Source organism: Amblyraja radiata, chromosome 10 (assembly GCF_010909765.2).
Source record: "Amblyraja radiata isolate CabotCenter1 chromosome 10, sAmbRad1.1.pri, whole genome shotgun sequence".
Lineage (NCBI taxonomy): Eukaryota > Metazoa > Chordata > Chondrichthyes > Rajiformes > Rajidae > Amblyraja > Amblyraja radiata.
In genome coordinates this window covers 12,367,393-12,383,790 of record NC_045965.1, presented here as the reverse complement: position 1 = coordinate 12,383,790, position 16,398 = coordinate 12,367,393, and the positions used below count along the sequence as shown (strand labels likewise).

The following is a 16,398-nucleotide window of genomic DNA, read 5'->3' as shown; positions in this document are numbered from 1 at the left end:
TGGCACTGAATAAACCCTCTCTCTGTGCTCCACCTCTAGATCATGGAAGCGGCAGCAAAAAGCGTAAAACGCCTCACGCTGGAACTGGGCGGGAAATCTCCGCTCGTTATTTTCTCTGACTGCGACTTGGAAAATGCCGTGAAGGGAGCGATGTTGGCTAATTTTCTGAGTCAGGGTGAGGTAGGTGAAATAATGCATCTTTTCTCATTATTGATGAGCCAAGGACCGAGCGTAGACTCGGCGACCGTTTCGCTGAAGACCTACGCTCGGTCCGCCTAGGCCTGCTGGATCTCCCAGTAGCCAACCATTTTAACTCCCCTTCCCACACTGACCTTTTTGTCCTGGGCCTCCTCCTTTGCCAGTGTGCTGCCACATGCAAACTGGAGGATCAGCACCGCATTCAGCTTCGGTAGCCTGCAACCCATCTGTGTGAACGTTGACTTCTCAGATTTTAAGAAACAACTCTTTAGCATGAGTTTGGCACGGTGGCGCAGCGGTAGAGTTGCTGCCTTACAGCGCCAGAGAGCCGGATATGATCTTGACTACGGGTGATTGTACGGAGTTTATACGTTCTCCCCGTGACCTGCGTGGGTTTTCTCCAGGATCTTTGGTTTCCTCCCACACCCCAAAGACGTGCAGGTCTGCAGATTAATTGGCTTGTTATAATTGTAAATTGTCCCTAGTGTATGTGTGTAGGGTTGTGCTAAAGACCTGTCCCACAATGTGAGTTTACCCAAGAGCTCTCCCGAGTAAAAAAAAAATAATTAAACTCGTGGTACTTCATCACAAGTATTTTTTTACTCTTGGAAATGTTTCACACTGTTGAAAAAACTTCATGAGTTTCACGAGCTTACCGCGTTTCCCGAGTACCTGCCATTAGCGTTACGAGCCACTTCGAGACATCCACGAGCTCCGACGTACCCGCTACGTACATTCTACCTACTTACCACGAGTTTGATTTTTTTTAAAACTTGGGAGAGCTCTTGGGTAAACTCGCATCGTGGGACAGGGGCTTTAATGTGCAGGGATCGCTGGTCAGAGCGGACTTGATGGGCTGAAAGGCCTGTTTCTGCGCTGTATCTTTAAACTAAACGAAACTAAATAGCTTTAAGGTGAGAAGGGCAAAGGTTAAAGGAGATGTGCGGGCCTGGAAGGTGCTGCCAGGAGTGGCGGCAAGTTATAGATCGATACACCGCGTGTTTGTCCGGCAGATGGGTGGACTAATCCCAGAGGAGGGAAGGAGACAAAAGGCCGTGAGATACTGAGAGATGTGGCCCGAAATGTAAAGCCGGAGGAAGGGATATAAATGGAAGAGGATGAGGGAATCGGGAAAGGTGGGGTGGCAGGATAGCGGGTGAAATGGGTGCACATTCATGTGGGGCACAGGGTAGAGAGGGGGGAAGTGGGACATAAAAGGGAGAGGTGTTAGTTATGGCTATTCACCTAAAATGGTAGAAATCTATTTTTAACAGGAGCTACACCTTCAGCCCACAATGTCCATGCTGGACATGATGCCAAGTTTAGACGTTAGACTATACTTTAGACTTCAGAGATACAGAGTGGAAACAGGCCCACAGAATCCTCGTTGACCAGCGATCACCCCGTATACTAGCGATATCCCACACACACTGGGGACAATTTACATCTTCTTATCTATTGCATCCGCTGCTCTAGATGTCAGCTGATCTACATCGGTGAGACCAAGCGTAGGCTTGGCGATCGTTTCGCTGAACACCTCCGCTCGGTCCGCATTAACCAACCTGATCTCCCGGTGGCTCAGCACTTCAACTCCCCTTCCATTTCCGAATCCGACCTTTCTGTCCTGGGCCTCCTCCATGGCCAGATTGAGCAATTTTAAATACCAACAATTTTGCCTGTAAAGAACGTTATACTTCCAGAAAATTAACAAGTTATTTATTTATTTTTTTTAATTGGAGGAAGCAGCACCTCATATTCCGCTTGGGCAGTTTGCACGCTAGCGGCATAAACATTGACTTCTCCAATTTCCGGTAGCCCTTGCTACCTGCTCCCCTTCTCAGCCCTCCCTCAGCCCACGGGCTCCTCCTCTTCCTTTCTCCTTTCTTCTCCCCACCCTACATCAGTCTGAAGAAGGGTTTCGGCCCGAAACATTGCCTATTTCCTTCGCTCCATAGATGCTGCTGCACCCGCTGAGTTTCTCCAGCACTTTTGTCTACTGGGGACAATTTACAATTTGTTTACCGAATGCAATTGACCTACAAAGCTACAAAGCTGTCTTTGGAGTGTGGGTGGAAACCAGAGCACCCGGCGAAAAACCCATACGGTCACAGGGAGAACGTACAAAATCCATACAGGCGGCATCCGTGATCACGATCGAACCCGGGTGGTCTCTGCCGCTGTGAGGCAGCAAACCTACCACCTTGCCGCCCTTAAATTAAACTAATCTCCACTGCCTATATGTGATCCATATCCCTCCATTCCTATAACATGTTGCAAGCTCATTTTATTAAATCATATTATAACCTGCCTTATTATCTTCAGGTGTGCAGCAATGGCACTAGAGTGTTTGTACAGAAGGATATATTGTCACCGTTCCTTGAGAAAGTAGTGGCCAGAACTAAAGGAATAAAACTTGGAGACCCCCTGCATAAAGATACTCAGATGGGGGCACTTATTAGTAAACCACACCTGGATCGGGTGCTGTCTTACGTGGAGCAAGCCAAGGTTCAGGTAAAGCTAATGTTTTGGTCGCCCCATATTTGATGTTGAAATTGTTCCCATTTGCCGAGCACACTCCGTGCTGTACAGGTTAGAGTTGGCGACACGGGAAACTGCAGATGCTGGAATCCTGAGCAAAACACAAAGTGCTGGAGTAACTCAGAAGGTCAGGCAGCATCCGTGGGGAATGGACAGGTGACGTCTCGGGTCGGGATCCTTCTTCAGGTTAGAACTGGGGTTGGGGGGAGGGCATAGACTCTGAAACAGAGATTTTCTGAAGAGAAAAAAGGACACAAAGTGCTGGAGTAACTGAGCGGGTCAGGCAGCATCTCTGGAGAACATGGACAGGTGACGTTTCACAGAGTGCTGGAGTAACTCAGTGGGTCAGGCAGCATCTCTGGAGAACATGGACAGGTGACGTTTCACAGAGTGCTGGAGTAACTCAGTGGGTCAGGCAGCATCTCTGGAGAACATGGACAGGTGACGTTTCACAGAGTGCTGGAGTAACTCAGTGGGTCAGGCAGCATCTCTGGAGAACATGGACAGGTGACATTTCAGGTCGAGACCCTTCTTCAGATTTGAGAAGGTATTGGAGAAGACTTAAATCAGGGCCTGGGCCTAAGACGTATAGATGGGACTTATGTAGATGGGGCAGATCTTTTTGGATCCATCAGTATTCAAATTGCTCTGCAGATCATATAGTGACAGTCATGCATTTTGAGTTTAGTTTATTGTTACGTGTACCGAGGTACAGTGAAAAGGTTTTGTTGCGTGCCAACCAGTCAGCGGAATGACAATACAATTGAGCCATCCACGGTGTACAGATACAGGATAAAGGGAATAATGTGAATAGCGTTCAGTGCAAGAAAAGGTCCAGTAAAGTTCAACCAAAGGTAGTCCGAGGATCTCCAATGAGGTAGATAGTAGCTCAAGACTGCTCTTTAGTTGTTGTTAGGGTGATTCAGTTTTCTGAAAACAGCGTTTTGAAAACGAACGATGTTGAGAAAGCTAACCACAGACTCTCTGGTCTAATACTTGATCTTCTGCAACGTTATCCGTGGCACGTCATCTTCCAGGCACTGTTGACCTGTTCTCTGGTCTGAAGAAGGGTCTCGACCTGAAACGTCACCTATTCTTTTCTCTCCAGAGATGCTGTCTGACCCGCCGAGTTACTCCAGCTTTTTGTGTCTATCTCTAGTTTTTGTTCTCTTGCCAACTGCATTATACACTTCCTTGAAACCTTTGAGCTCACAGTTGGTCAGCCCAGTTTTCTGTTCACTGTGTGCTGTCTGGCAAGAGTGTTTAATTGTCAAGGAAGGACACAAAGTGCTGGCGTAACTCAGCGGGTCGGGTAACAAGGAGAACACAGACAGGGGATGATAAGTATTGACAGGTGGCGCCACGAGCCTCAGCTGTTCGTCCTTTCCACTTTTTTTTGTTTTTAGTTTGTCTAAAAGTGTGTTTTAGTGTGGGGGCGGGAATTAGGGGAAACTGTTTTTTAGTCACTTACCTCGGTGGAATGCGACTTTTCGCGGCCTAACAGCCTGGATTGGTGCGGCCTTTCCCGGAGTCGGGTCCAGAGCTTCAGCAGCGGGCGCAGCGTGGACTTTCCATCGCGGAGTGGGTGAGCCCTTGCCGGGGTCGCTAGAAGAAGTGCTCTGATCGCTGGCCCGCGAACTACGACATCCTGAAGTGCTTCCTGTGGAGCTTCTAGCCGCGTGCATCATGTGGACTTTAAGAGCTCCGACCGTCAGCCTGCGGCCTATAACATCGTGAAGCCTCGGTCTCCGGTAGGAAGCGGCCGATTCGGGACCTCCAGGCCGAGGAGTGTCCGTCCGTCCCGACGTTGGAGTTTCGAGCATCCCGACGAGAGGGCCTGTACACCGGGCCATCCGTAGCGGCGAGGGTTTAGTGTAGTTTAGTTTATTGTCACATGTACCAAGGTACAGTGAAATGCTTTTTCACCACCACCCTGGCATCATCTCTGGAGAGAAAGAATGGGTGACGTTTTGGGTCGAGACCTGAAGAAGGTTCTCGACACGAAACGTCATCCATTCCTTCTCTCCAGCGATGCTGCATGTCCCGCTGAGTTACTCCAGCATTTTGTGTCTATCTTCGATTCAAACCAGCATCTGCAGTTCTTTCCTCCAGTGTATAGAGATGTTGCTGTAGGAATAGAGATTTAAGGGTGTGGAGCGATTGCAATATGAGTCTTTAGATCTGCTTCTGTGGCTAGCACACATATAGTCGCCTGGATTGGGCACCATCTTGGAGTGCCACCCTTCTTGTTTCTGAATGGCTTTGGCAAATGTGAGAATGATGCGTTCTCAATGCTCTGCTTCTAGGGCGCAACGGTTTTGTGCGGCGGTGACGTGTTCGTTCCCGATGACCCAAAACTGCAAGACGGATACTTCATGAAGCCATGTATTCTAGGTATTGTTGCCAAAGTCTCCCATGAATAGCCTCAAAATAATTTGAAATGTTACTTTAAAAAAAGCAACTTTGATGTACAAAGGGTTCATGGGGTTAAAGTCCATACGTGATAGGAGTAGAATTAAGCCATTTGGCCCATCAAGTCTACATGCCATTCCATCATGGCTGATCTATCCCTCCCTCTTAACCCCATTCTCCTGCCTGCCCCTATATAACCCCAGACACCCGTACTAATCAAGAATCTATCTATCTCTGCTTTAAAATATCCATTGATTTGATCTCCGCAGTTCTGAGCGCCATGTTATAGGAAAGATATTGTCAAGCTTGAAAGGGTTCAGAAAAGATTTATGAGGATGTTGCCAGGACTAGAGGGTGTGAGCTATAGGGAGAGGTTGAGTAGGCAGGGTCTCTATTCCATGGAGGGTAGGAGGATGAGGGGTGATCTTATATAGGTGTACAAAATCATGAGAGGAATAGATCGGGTAGATGCACAGAGTCTTTTACCCAGAGTTGGGGAATTGAGGACCAGAGGTGATAGGTTCAAGGTGAAGGGGAAAAGATTTAATAGGAATCTGAGGGGTAACTTTTTCACACAGACGGTGGTGGGTGTATGGAACAAGCTGCCAGAGGAGGTAGTTGAGGCTGGGACTATCCCATTGTTTAAGAAACAGTTGGACAGGTACATGGATAGGACAGGTTTGGAGGGTCATGGACCAAGCGCAGGCAAGTGGGACTAGTGTAGCTGGGACATTGTTGGCTGGTGTGGGCGAGTTGGGCCGAAGGGCCTGTTTCCACACTGTATCACTCTATGACAAGTGGATAGAGTGGTATAGAGATACGGTATGCTCACCTTCATAGGTTGGAGTGTTAAGTATAAGAGTCTAATCTGAAATATAAAGTGCAGCTTTATATGACTTTGGGCTGCATTTGGAGTATTGTGTCCAGTTCTGGTCGCCCCCATTACAGGAACGATGTGGGGGCTCTGCAAAGGTTTACCAGAATGCTGCCTGAATTAGAGGGCATTAGCTACCAGGAGAGGTTGGACAAACTTGGATTGTTTTCTCTGGAACCTCAGAGGCTGGGGGGAGACCCGATAGAAGTATCTCAAATGATGAGATACATAGACAGAGTAGACAGTCAGAACCTTTCACAGCGTGAAAATCTAATATCACGGAGTCCTGGGACCTTTTGCCGAGGGCCGCCAGCGTGAATCTCCGCCCAGCGTGGCCTGTGGACTTCGGGAGCCGCGGTCTCCGGTAGGAAGTGGCCGATTCGGATGTCCAAGCCTCTGAGAATGTTCTCCCGTTCCGACGTCGGAGTTCCATCACCCCGGCGAGCGGGCCTGAGCATCGGGCTGCCCGTAGCAGCGACAGCGAGGGGTTCGGGAGCCCCCCGACCACGGGTGAACAAGAGGACAACAGAGGAGGAGGACTGAACTTTGGTGCCTTCCCTCACAGTGGGAAACTTTGATTCCGCTGTGTGGGGATGTTTATGTTAAAGACTATCGTGTTCTGTGCTCTTTTTTATTCGTATGGCTGTATGGTGACCGCACATTTCACTGCACCAATTGGTACATGTGACAATAAATGTCTCTTGTCTTGTCCCTTGTAATACTGTAGAGGGCTTGTCTTTAAGGTGAGCGGGGCAATGTTTAAAGAATAAGCATTGATGATGCCTAAGAGATGTGCTGAGCAAGTTTTTACACAGAGGGTGGTGGGTACCTGGAACACTGGCCAGGGGTGGTGGTGGAGGCAGATAAGATAGTGCAATTTAAAAAGCTTGGAGAGAGGTACATGGATATGCAGAGAACGGAGGGATATGGATCACGTGCAGGCAGAGGAGATTAGTTCACATGGTTTCATATTCGGCACAGATAGACTGACAGATTCTGTCTGCCTAATGGACACAAAACGCTGGAGTAACTCAGCGGGACAGGCAGCATCTCTGGAGAGAAGGAATGGATGACGTTTCGGGTAGAGACCCTTCTTCAGTGACGTCGGGAGTGGGCGGTACAGAGATAAAATGTGGTCGGAAGCAGCAAGACTGGTCGGAGAACTGGGAAGGGGAGGGGATGGAGAGAGAAACTCCAGCATTACTCCAGCATTTTGTGTCTATCTTCAATTTAAACCAGCATCTGCAGTTCTTTCCTACACACCTATACCTCTGTCTGCCTGGTCTTCTCTTCCTCTTGCAGAATAGAGTGTCTGCTTCAGGAGTTTGTATTTGGAGATGAGGAACTAATGCAGGCACCTCGTGTTTCATGCACACTTGATAGAGTCATAGAGTCATACAGCGTGGAAACAAGCCCTTCGGCCCAACTTGCTCACACATGTCCCAGCAACACGAATCCCACCTGCCTGCATTTGGCCCGTATCCTTCCAAACATGTCCTATCCATGTACCTGTGTAACTGTTTCTTAAACATTGGGATAGTCCCAGCCTCAACTACCTCCTCTGGCAGCTCATTCCATACACCCACCTCCCTTTGTGTGGAAAGTTACCCCTCAGATTCCTGTTAAATCTTTTCCCCTTCACCTTAAACCGATGTCCTCGATTTCCCTATTCTGGGTAAGAGACTCTGTGCATCTACCCGATCTGTTCCTCTACATCCATGTGTGTATATATTTATACAATGGTATATGGACACACTGATCTGTTCTGTATTCATGCCTACTATGTTCTGGTGTGCTGAAGCAAAGCAAGAATTTCATTGTCCTATCAGGGACACATGACAATAAACTCTCTTGACTTGACTCTCATGATTTTGTACACCTCTATAGGATCACCCCTCATCCTCCTGTACTCCAAGGAATAGAGTCCCAGCCTACTCAACCTCTCCCTAAAGTTCAGACCCTCTTGCCCTGGCAACATCCTCGTAAATCTTCTCTGTGCCATTTCCAGCTTGACAACATATTTCCTATAACACAGTGCCCAGAACTGAACACAATATTCTAAATGCGGCCTCACCAGCGTCTTATTCAGCTGCAACATGACCTCCCAACTTCTATACTCAATACTCTGACTAATGAAGGCCAAAGTGCCAAAAGCCGTTTTGACCTCCCGATCTACCTGCGACTCCACCTTCAAGGAACCATCCACCTGCACGCCAAGATCCCTCTGCTCTACAACACTACCCAAAGGCATATCATTCACTGTGTATGTGTCGGGTGGGCTGCGCGACTCACGTCGCAGCGGCCTCTGCAGTCCGTCTGTCGTTTTTTTATTTTTTGACTCGTTTGTATGTAGTTTTTATTTTTTTTTAAACTGGGTATGTGCGGGGGGGGGGGGGTGGCGGGGGGTGGGGAAACTTTTAAAAATCTTTCCCCTGCACGGACACCCCGACCTTTTCTCTGTCGGGTCTCCGTTGTCGTTGGGGCTGAGCACCGTGGAGCGGCCTTCAACCGGAACGACCTGGGGCTCCAGTCGCGGAGCTGCGGACATACCCACCATCGTGGAGCAGGAGGAGCGATGGTGGCGCGCTGCTGCGACCCGACCCAGGAGATTCGGAGGCTCCAACCGCCGGCCCGGTGGACGGTGACACCGGGAGCCCGCGGGTCCCTGGTGGGAGACCGCCTTTTGGGGCTTCCGCAACGGCGACTTCTCCCGCCCGAGTTGCGGGGTTGAGGATGACCTGGAGCGGGGCCTTACATCATCGCCCGGCACGGCTTTAAATGGCCGCGGGACATGTTAGTGCCCGCCGGGGGCTCCAACACCAAGACCCGGAGCGCAGCCTTGCATCACCCGGCGCGGCTTTATAATTGCCGCAGGACACTTACCATCGCCCGCCGGGGGCTTTGACTCTGACATTGGGAGGAGAACGAGGAGTGCAGGGGAGAGATAAGACTTTGCCTTCCATCACAGTGAGGAGGAGATTCATGTAAATTGTGTTGTGTCTTGGTTCTTCTTGTTTGTATGACTGCAGAAACAACATTTTGTTTGAACCTCTGGGTTCAAATGACAACAAATAAATTGTATTGTATTGTATTGTGTAGATTTACGCAGTTTTCAGAATAACGTGCTTGTCTAATTACTACTGCAGTTTAATTTACGCACTCCTAGTTTTGGAATAAAGCGCTCTGATATATGACAGGCAGTGTAGTCATGTGTGGAGCCTGGTACACAATTTATGTGCTTTTTGAGTTACGTCTTGCTTTTCAAGCAACATAACCCCCATGTCAATCACAGGGTGCCTGTATATTGATTTTTACCATTAGCAAAAATGAAATATTGTCCTCCTGAATCTGAGTATTGTTGACTTACGTTTGTACACGGGCAGTTATAAACTTCTGTCCTTCCATGAATGTGCTCAGAACCTTTCCATGCCGAACATGATGCTCAGTTAACTAATCTCCTCTGCCTGCTTGCTATCCACATCCCTCCATTCCCCTGCATATCCATGTCATAGAGTGGAAACAGGCCCTTTGGCCCAACTTGCCCACACCGACCAACATGTCCCATCTACACTAGTCCCACCTGCCTGCTTTTGACCCATATCCCCTGTCCTATCCATGTACCTGACTAAATGTTTCTTAAACGTTGCGATAGCCTCTGCCTCAACTACCTCCTCTGGCAGCTCAGGTTCCGATTCAATCTTTCCCTCCTTCACCTTAAACCTATGTCCTCTGGTTCTCGATTCCCCCGGAGGAACAGAATCTGGGCAAGAGACTGTGCGCCCACCCGATCTATTCCTCTCATGATCTTACACACCTCTATAAGATCACCCCTCATCCTCCTGCGCTCCAAGATATAGAGTCCTAGCCCGCTCACCCTCTCCCTATAGTCCCGGCAACATCCCCATAAATCTTCTCTGTACCCGTTTCAACTTGACAATATCTTTCCAATAACATGGTGACCTAAACTGAACACAATACTCTAAATGTGGCCTCACCAACATCTTATATAATTGTAACATGATCTCCCAATGTCGATACTAAAGTCTTCTCTACTGATAATGGGTGGGTACCTTTGTAAGATCCTCTTACAATGTCAATATCACACCTGCCTCCACCACTACCCCTGGCAGTGTGTTCCAGGCCTCCACCACCTTTGTGTAAAAAAACAACTTGCTCAGCACATCAGTAAATATGGACACACAGCTATTATTGTACCGAGTGAGGAAATTCAATTCAATGAACTTTATTTATCCGTTAGGAACGTCATTGTGCGTGTACAGTTCACATAGCCAGCAACACAACACAATATACCACACACATCACATACCAGCAGTCCAACATTGGTCAGTGGGTAAAACTTGCAAAGCACAATACAGGTACATGAAGAATAGGCAATAAAAACATTAAAAGGTTAAAAATGTATATATAAATAAATGAGTAGATAAATAGATCGGCTATTCATGAGTCTAATGGATGTAGGCACGAGACTCGACATGGCTCTCTTAGTCCTGAATGTGAGTGACTGGCCTGAGTGTAGATGACTGTCTTGGCTGTGCAGTGAGTGAGTGGTGTCTGAGGCTATTTGTGTTCCTTTTAGTTTAGTCCTTCTATTGTAAATACTGATCAGTGGTTCCTGCTCCAGTCCGATTATTTTACTGCTCATTGATATGATTTTGTTTAGTGGGTTTCGATGGATGTTGGATAGTGACCCAAACCAGGCTGACATATTGAAAGTTATCACTGCATGACTGCAACCTGTGCAACTGGGAATCGGTATTTGCGTGTGTGCTTACAGGAGACTGCCGAGATGAGATGACCTGTGTGGCGGAGGAGATATTTGGACCTGTTATGTCGGTCCTGCCGTTCGATACGGAGGAGGAGGTGGTACAGAGGGCAAACAACACTGAGCTCGGTTTGGCAGCTGGAGTGTTCACCAGGTACAGCGATCACCTCTCTCTCTCTCTCTCTCCCCGCGACCATCACTGGTCCCCCTGGTGGGCCCCTTCTGTGGGTCTTGAGACGGATGAAGTGGCCAATCCTCGAGCCACAGACTTTTTGCACCCTCCAGATGGACCTCTTTTAGAGTCATACAGCGTGGAAACGGGCCCTTCAGCTCAACTTGCCCGCACCGGCCAACAACTCCCATCTACACTAGTCCCACCTGCCTGCATTTGGCCCACATCCCACTGAACCTGCCCTATCCATGTACCTGTCTAATCCTTTAACACGGGGCAGACTGGGGCACACGTACCTGCCCTGATGCCTTTTCATGTCTTCCACAGAGGAAGGCGCCATAGCTCAGGGGTGAGACCACTGGTCTTGTAAACCAGGGACTGTGAGTTCAAATCTCACTGGGGCCTGAACCTTTTCCCCATGTTCTTCCCAAAGAGTAGAGGGCATAACGAAAAGGTCAACAGGGGAAAGTTTAAAGGAGGCAAGTGCTTTAGTGACGCCACAGTGGCACAGCGGTAGAGTTACTGTCTTCCAGCGCCAGAGACCCGGGTTCTATGCTGACTACGGGTGCTGTTTGTATGTTCTCCCTGTGGTCGTGTGGGTCTTCTCTGGGTGCTCCGGTTTCCTCCCACACTCTAAAGACGTGCAGGTTTATAGGTTAATTGGCTTCAGTAATAATTGTGCATTGTCCCCAGTGTGTGAGGGTGTAATGGGGATTGCTGGTCGGCACAGACTCGGTGGGCCGAAGGGCCTGTATCTCTAAACTAAACTAACCTAAAACACGTTGTGTCTATTTTTTTCCACTTGAGTGGAGTGTTGTGGGATAATAGGTGTCGGGTCTCCTTGGTTGGAGCCTTTGTTTCAGCCGGTTCTATCTTTGCAGGGATCTGACTCGAGCTCACCGGCTGGCTGCTGCCCTTGAGGTTGGGACGTGTTTCATAAACAACTACAACGTCGCCCCCATTGAGATGCCGTTTGGAGGCTACAAAATGTCCGGTACGCAACACTCCTCCTTTCCACAAAGCATTTCCTCTCAAACAGAGGAAGTTTGTTTCACTCAAACATATTTTCCTAAGCTCATACTGTAAAGGGCCTGTCCCACTGTACGAGCTAATTCAAGAGTTCTCCCGAGTTTCTCCTGATTCGAACTCGGAGAATTACGGTAATAGCCGCTTGTAGGTACTCGGGGCTCTCGTGGACATTTTTCAACATGTTGAAAAAACTTCATGAGCTAACCGCGTTTCCCCGAGTACCTGCCGTTAGCGTTACAAGCCGCTAAGAGACGTCCCGAGCTCCGACGTACCCGCTACGCACATTCTACGTACTTACCACGAGTTTGATTTTTTTTTAAACTCGGGAGAGCTCTTGGGTAAACTCATACAGTGGGACAGGGCCTTAAGTTATAGGAGACGAATTAGGCCATTTGGCCCTTCAAGTTTACTCCAGCCATTTAATCATGGCTGATATATCTTTCTCTCTCAACCCCATTCTCCTGCCTTCTCCCCATAACCCCTGACACCAGTACTAATCAAGAATCTGTTAAACTCTGCCTTAAAAATATCCATTGTCTTGGCCTCCACAGCCTTCTGTGGCAATGAATTCCACAGATTCACCACCCTCTGATTAAAGAGATTCCTTCGTCATCTCCTTTCTAAAGGTACGTCCTTTTATACTGAGGCTGTGTCCTCTGGTCCTAGACTCTCTCACTAGTGGACACCCACCCTCTCCACATCCACTCTTTCCAGGCCTTTCATTATTTGGTGTTTGCCCGTCTCAAGAAGTAATTTCAACTTTGTTGTTGCAGGATTTGGAAAGGAGAATGGAATAGCTGCGACTGAATATTACACACAGCTGAAGAGTGTGTACGTGGAAATGGGAGATCCAGAATGTCCATTCTAAACTGCTCCCATCTCATCCCTTCCCAAATTCACGGTGTTCACCAGAAGCAGTGATCATTTAATTTCAAATTTTGAAACAGGTTTCAGATATCCTTTTTGCAATGATATACTTTGAACTTGAGCAGTTTATCAGAGCGACAAGGAATTGCAGATGCTGGTTAATGACATAAGGACACAAAGTGCTGGAGTAACTCAGCGGGTCAGGCAGCATCTCTTGGTGAATGTGGATAGGTGATATTTCAGGTCGAGTGTGAAGAAGGGTCTTGACAAACATCACCTATCCACATTCTCCAGAGATGCTGCCCAACCCGCTGAGTTACTCCACCATTTTGTCTCCTTTATTCATGTTTATCACTGTGTGGATCCAATTGTAAAATGTCAACTGGTTAATCGTTAATAAATTCATAAATCTCTCTTCACGCCTTCAAAGACCTTTGACCCACTTTGCATGGAAAAATAGATGATCAAAGTCAACAGAAATATGAATCTCACCTTTGCACTCCTCCAGTCTGCCTGGTCTCTTGGTGTGCAATGGGTAGCATAGAAAATAGGTGTAGGAGTAGGTCATTCGGCCCTTTGAGCCTGCACCACCTATAGGATATAGGGTAGCTGTAGGATAATTGGGACATCTTTTGTATACCAACACTTTGGTGATAAGCAGCTGCAGACAGGACTGTAAGCATATTACAGGGCACAGTGGTAGAGTTGCTGCCTCACAGTGCCAGAGACCCGGGTTCTATCCCAACTACGCACGTTCTCCCTGTGATCGTGTGGGATTTCTTCGGGTGCTCTGGTTTCCTTCAACATTCAAATTAATTAATTGGCTTCTGTAAATTGTCCCTAGCGTGTAGGATAGAACTTGTGTACTGGTGATCATTGGTCGGTGCAGTCTCGGTGGGCTGAAGGGCCTGTTTCCGTGCCGTATCTGCAAACTAAACTAAATCATGATACCGAGAAAGCTAGTAAAGAGGGAGCTAGCAAAAGCGAGTAAACAGGCCATGTTAATCACCCTCAAGGCTATCCCACTTTGAAGAAGTTCTCCTCTCTCTGATGGGAGTTCTGTGAGACCCTTTCACTGCTTCCCCTCTGTCATTCCTGCTCTGCAAACCAGTTCTTATAAAGGGCCTCTCCCATTTTCACGACCTCTGCCAAGTTTCCCCTTGACTCATACTCGCAGCATGGTCGTCACGAGGTTGTAGGAGGTCGTAGGTAGGTCGTAGCAGGCCGTGATGCTAGTCGTGAGTACTCGTGGCATCAAGTAGGTCGGGGCGTTTTTCTAGCCTGATGAAAAATGTCCACGAGTAATAAAAGGTTGTGAATTAGGTTGTGGAAGTGGGACAGACCCTTTAGTTCATCAATGATAGGAGCAGAATTAGGCCATTCAGCCCAGCAGGTCTACTCCGCCATTCAAGCATGGCTGATCTAACTCTCCCTCCTCACACCATTCTCCCCGTAACCCCTGACACCTGTACTAAACAAAAATGTATCTATCTCTGCCTTAAAAATACCCATTGACATGGCCTTACCACCCTCTGACTAATGGAATTCCTCCTCATCTCCTTCCTAAAGGAACGTCCTTTAATTCTGAGGTTGTGAGTTCTGTCACAGACTCACTGCCACAACCAGGTGGCTTTCCTCAGCATCAAGGTAATGTTGGTCTGCCGGGTGTTCAACGTGCTGTCCAGTTCTATGTGAACTTCAGCTTTCTCTTGATGCCCAGTCTTTAGACACAATGTGGAAACAGGCCCGTCGCCCTTCAGTGTCCGCGCCGACCAGCGATCACCGCCGACAGTACACTCGCACTGTCCTACACACTTGGGTCAATTTACAGAAGCCGATTAACCTACACGTCTTTGGAGCGTGGGAGGAAACACGAGCACCAGGAGAAACCCCACGTGGTCACCAGGGGAACAGCCAGCACCCGTAGTCAGGATCGAACCCGTGTCTTCAGCGCGGTGAGGCAGCAATTCTACCACTGCGCCATCGTGCCGCCCCAGTGATGGGGAAATTTGCAGCACCTGAGCTGGGCAATCTGGTTGTTAAACCCGTACTAGGATCAGACAACAGAGCAGCTCTAAGACAGACGACATTGTCATCTCAGAAATTAACCACTTCACCGTAAATTGAATGAAGTGGTGAATTAATTTAGGTTTACAGGAACGCTACCTGGATCGGAGGGTATCAGCTCAAAGGAGAGGGTGGGCACACTTGGGATTGCATTCTCTGGAACGCCAGAGTTTGAGAGGGACACCTTATAGCAATATATAAATGAGACGCATAGATAAGGTAGAGAGTCAGAACCTTTACCCCAGGATGGGATGTCAAAGGTTAGTGGGCATAGCTTTAAGGTGAGGGGCAAATTATGAAGATGGTATGTTGGGGGGGGGGGGGGGGGGGGGGCAAGTGTTTCCTCCATAAGAGGGTGGTGAGTGCCTGGAACATGAGGCCAGGGTGGTGGATGAGATACAATAGCGGCATCCAAGAGGCTTGCAGATAGGCACGGATCATGGGCAGGAAGAGGAGATTGGTTCATCTGGGCATGTGCAGCATAGACATTGTGGGCTGAAGGGCCTTAGTTTAGTTTAGAGATACAGCGTGGGAACAGGCCCTTCGCTCCACTGAGTCCACGCTGACCAGCGATCCCCCTTACACAAGTTGTTATCCCACTTTCTCATCTTACACACTGGGCGTGCGAGTTAAAGTTCTCTCCGCCTATCAGACAACAAACCACATGGGTCACTTTAAGAATGTAACAAGTCCTCTTTATTACACATGCAGGAGCAACCACGAGTATGGTTACACACTTGTTGCCTCCCGGGGTCCCACTCAAAGGTCCGATACCAAAGCTGTACCTGTATACCCGTAGGGAGTTTCCATTTCATCATCGGCACGTTTAAAGCAAGTTTTTCACGCGCCTGGAACAGACTTGTTTTACTCTGCAGTTTTACTTGGTAATTGGCATCTTTTCTTGTTTCCACATATTTTGTCCGCCTGAGCTGCTCCTCTGCCCGTACACCCTTAACCCTTTCAGTTCCAAAACGCTTTCAGGCGCACTTTGTAGAAGCCAATTAACCTACAAACCTGCACGTGTTTGGGATGTGGGAGGAAACCGGGGCACCCGGAGAAAACCCACAGTCACCGGGAGAACGTACAAACTCCGTACAGACAGGATTGAACTGTGTCTCTGGCGCTGTGAGGCAGCAACTCTACCACTGCGCCACAGACATTGTTGACAGCTAGTGGCGCAGCGGTAGAGTTACAGCCTTGCAACGCCAGAGGCGCGAGTTCAATCCCGACTACGGGTGCCGTCTGTACGCAGTTTAAACGATCTCCCCGTGACTGCATGGGTTTTCCCCGAGATCTTCGGTTTCCTCCCAGACTCCAAAGACGTACAGGTTTGTAGGTCAATTGGCTTGGTGTAAGTGTAAATTGTCCATAGGATGTATAGGATTGTGTTAATGTGTGGGGATGGCTGGTCGGAGCAGTCTCAGTGGGCCCAAGGGCCTGTGTTTGTTTTTACATCGA

At 48.4% G+C, this 16,398-nt stretch overlaps 1 protein-coding gene across 1 annotated transcript in view; it reads left to right on the top strand.

Moving 5' to 3' along the window:
• The window catches only part of aldh9a1 (aldehyde dehydrogenase 9 family member A1), a 44,167-nt gene extending 30,879 nt beyond the window's left edge, over positions 1 to 13,288 (top strand). Inside the window, exons 6-11 of the mRNA XM_033028031.1 lie at positions 40 to 180; positions 2,521 to 2,709; positions 5,043 to 5,130; positions 10,818 to 10,959; positions 11,859 to 11,971; positions 12,780 to 13,288. Coding sequence (XP_032883922.1) covers positions 40 to 180; positions 2,521 to 2,709; positions 5,043 to 5,130; positions 10,818 to 10,959; positions 11,859 to 11,971; positions 12,780 to 12,874 — 768 coding nt within the window. The 3' untranslated portion in view covers positions 12,875 to 13,288. The remainder of the gene's footprint in view (positions 1 to 39; positions 181 to 2,520; positions 2,710 to 5,042; positions 5,131 to 10,817; positions 10,960 to 11,858; positions 11,972 to 12,779) is intronic.
• The last annotated feature ends 3,110 nt before the right edge of the window (positions 13,289 to 16,398 follow it).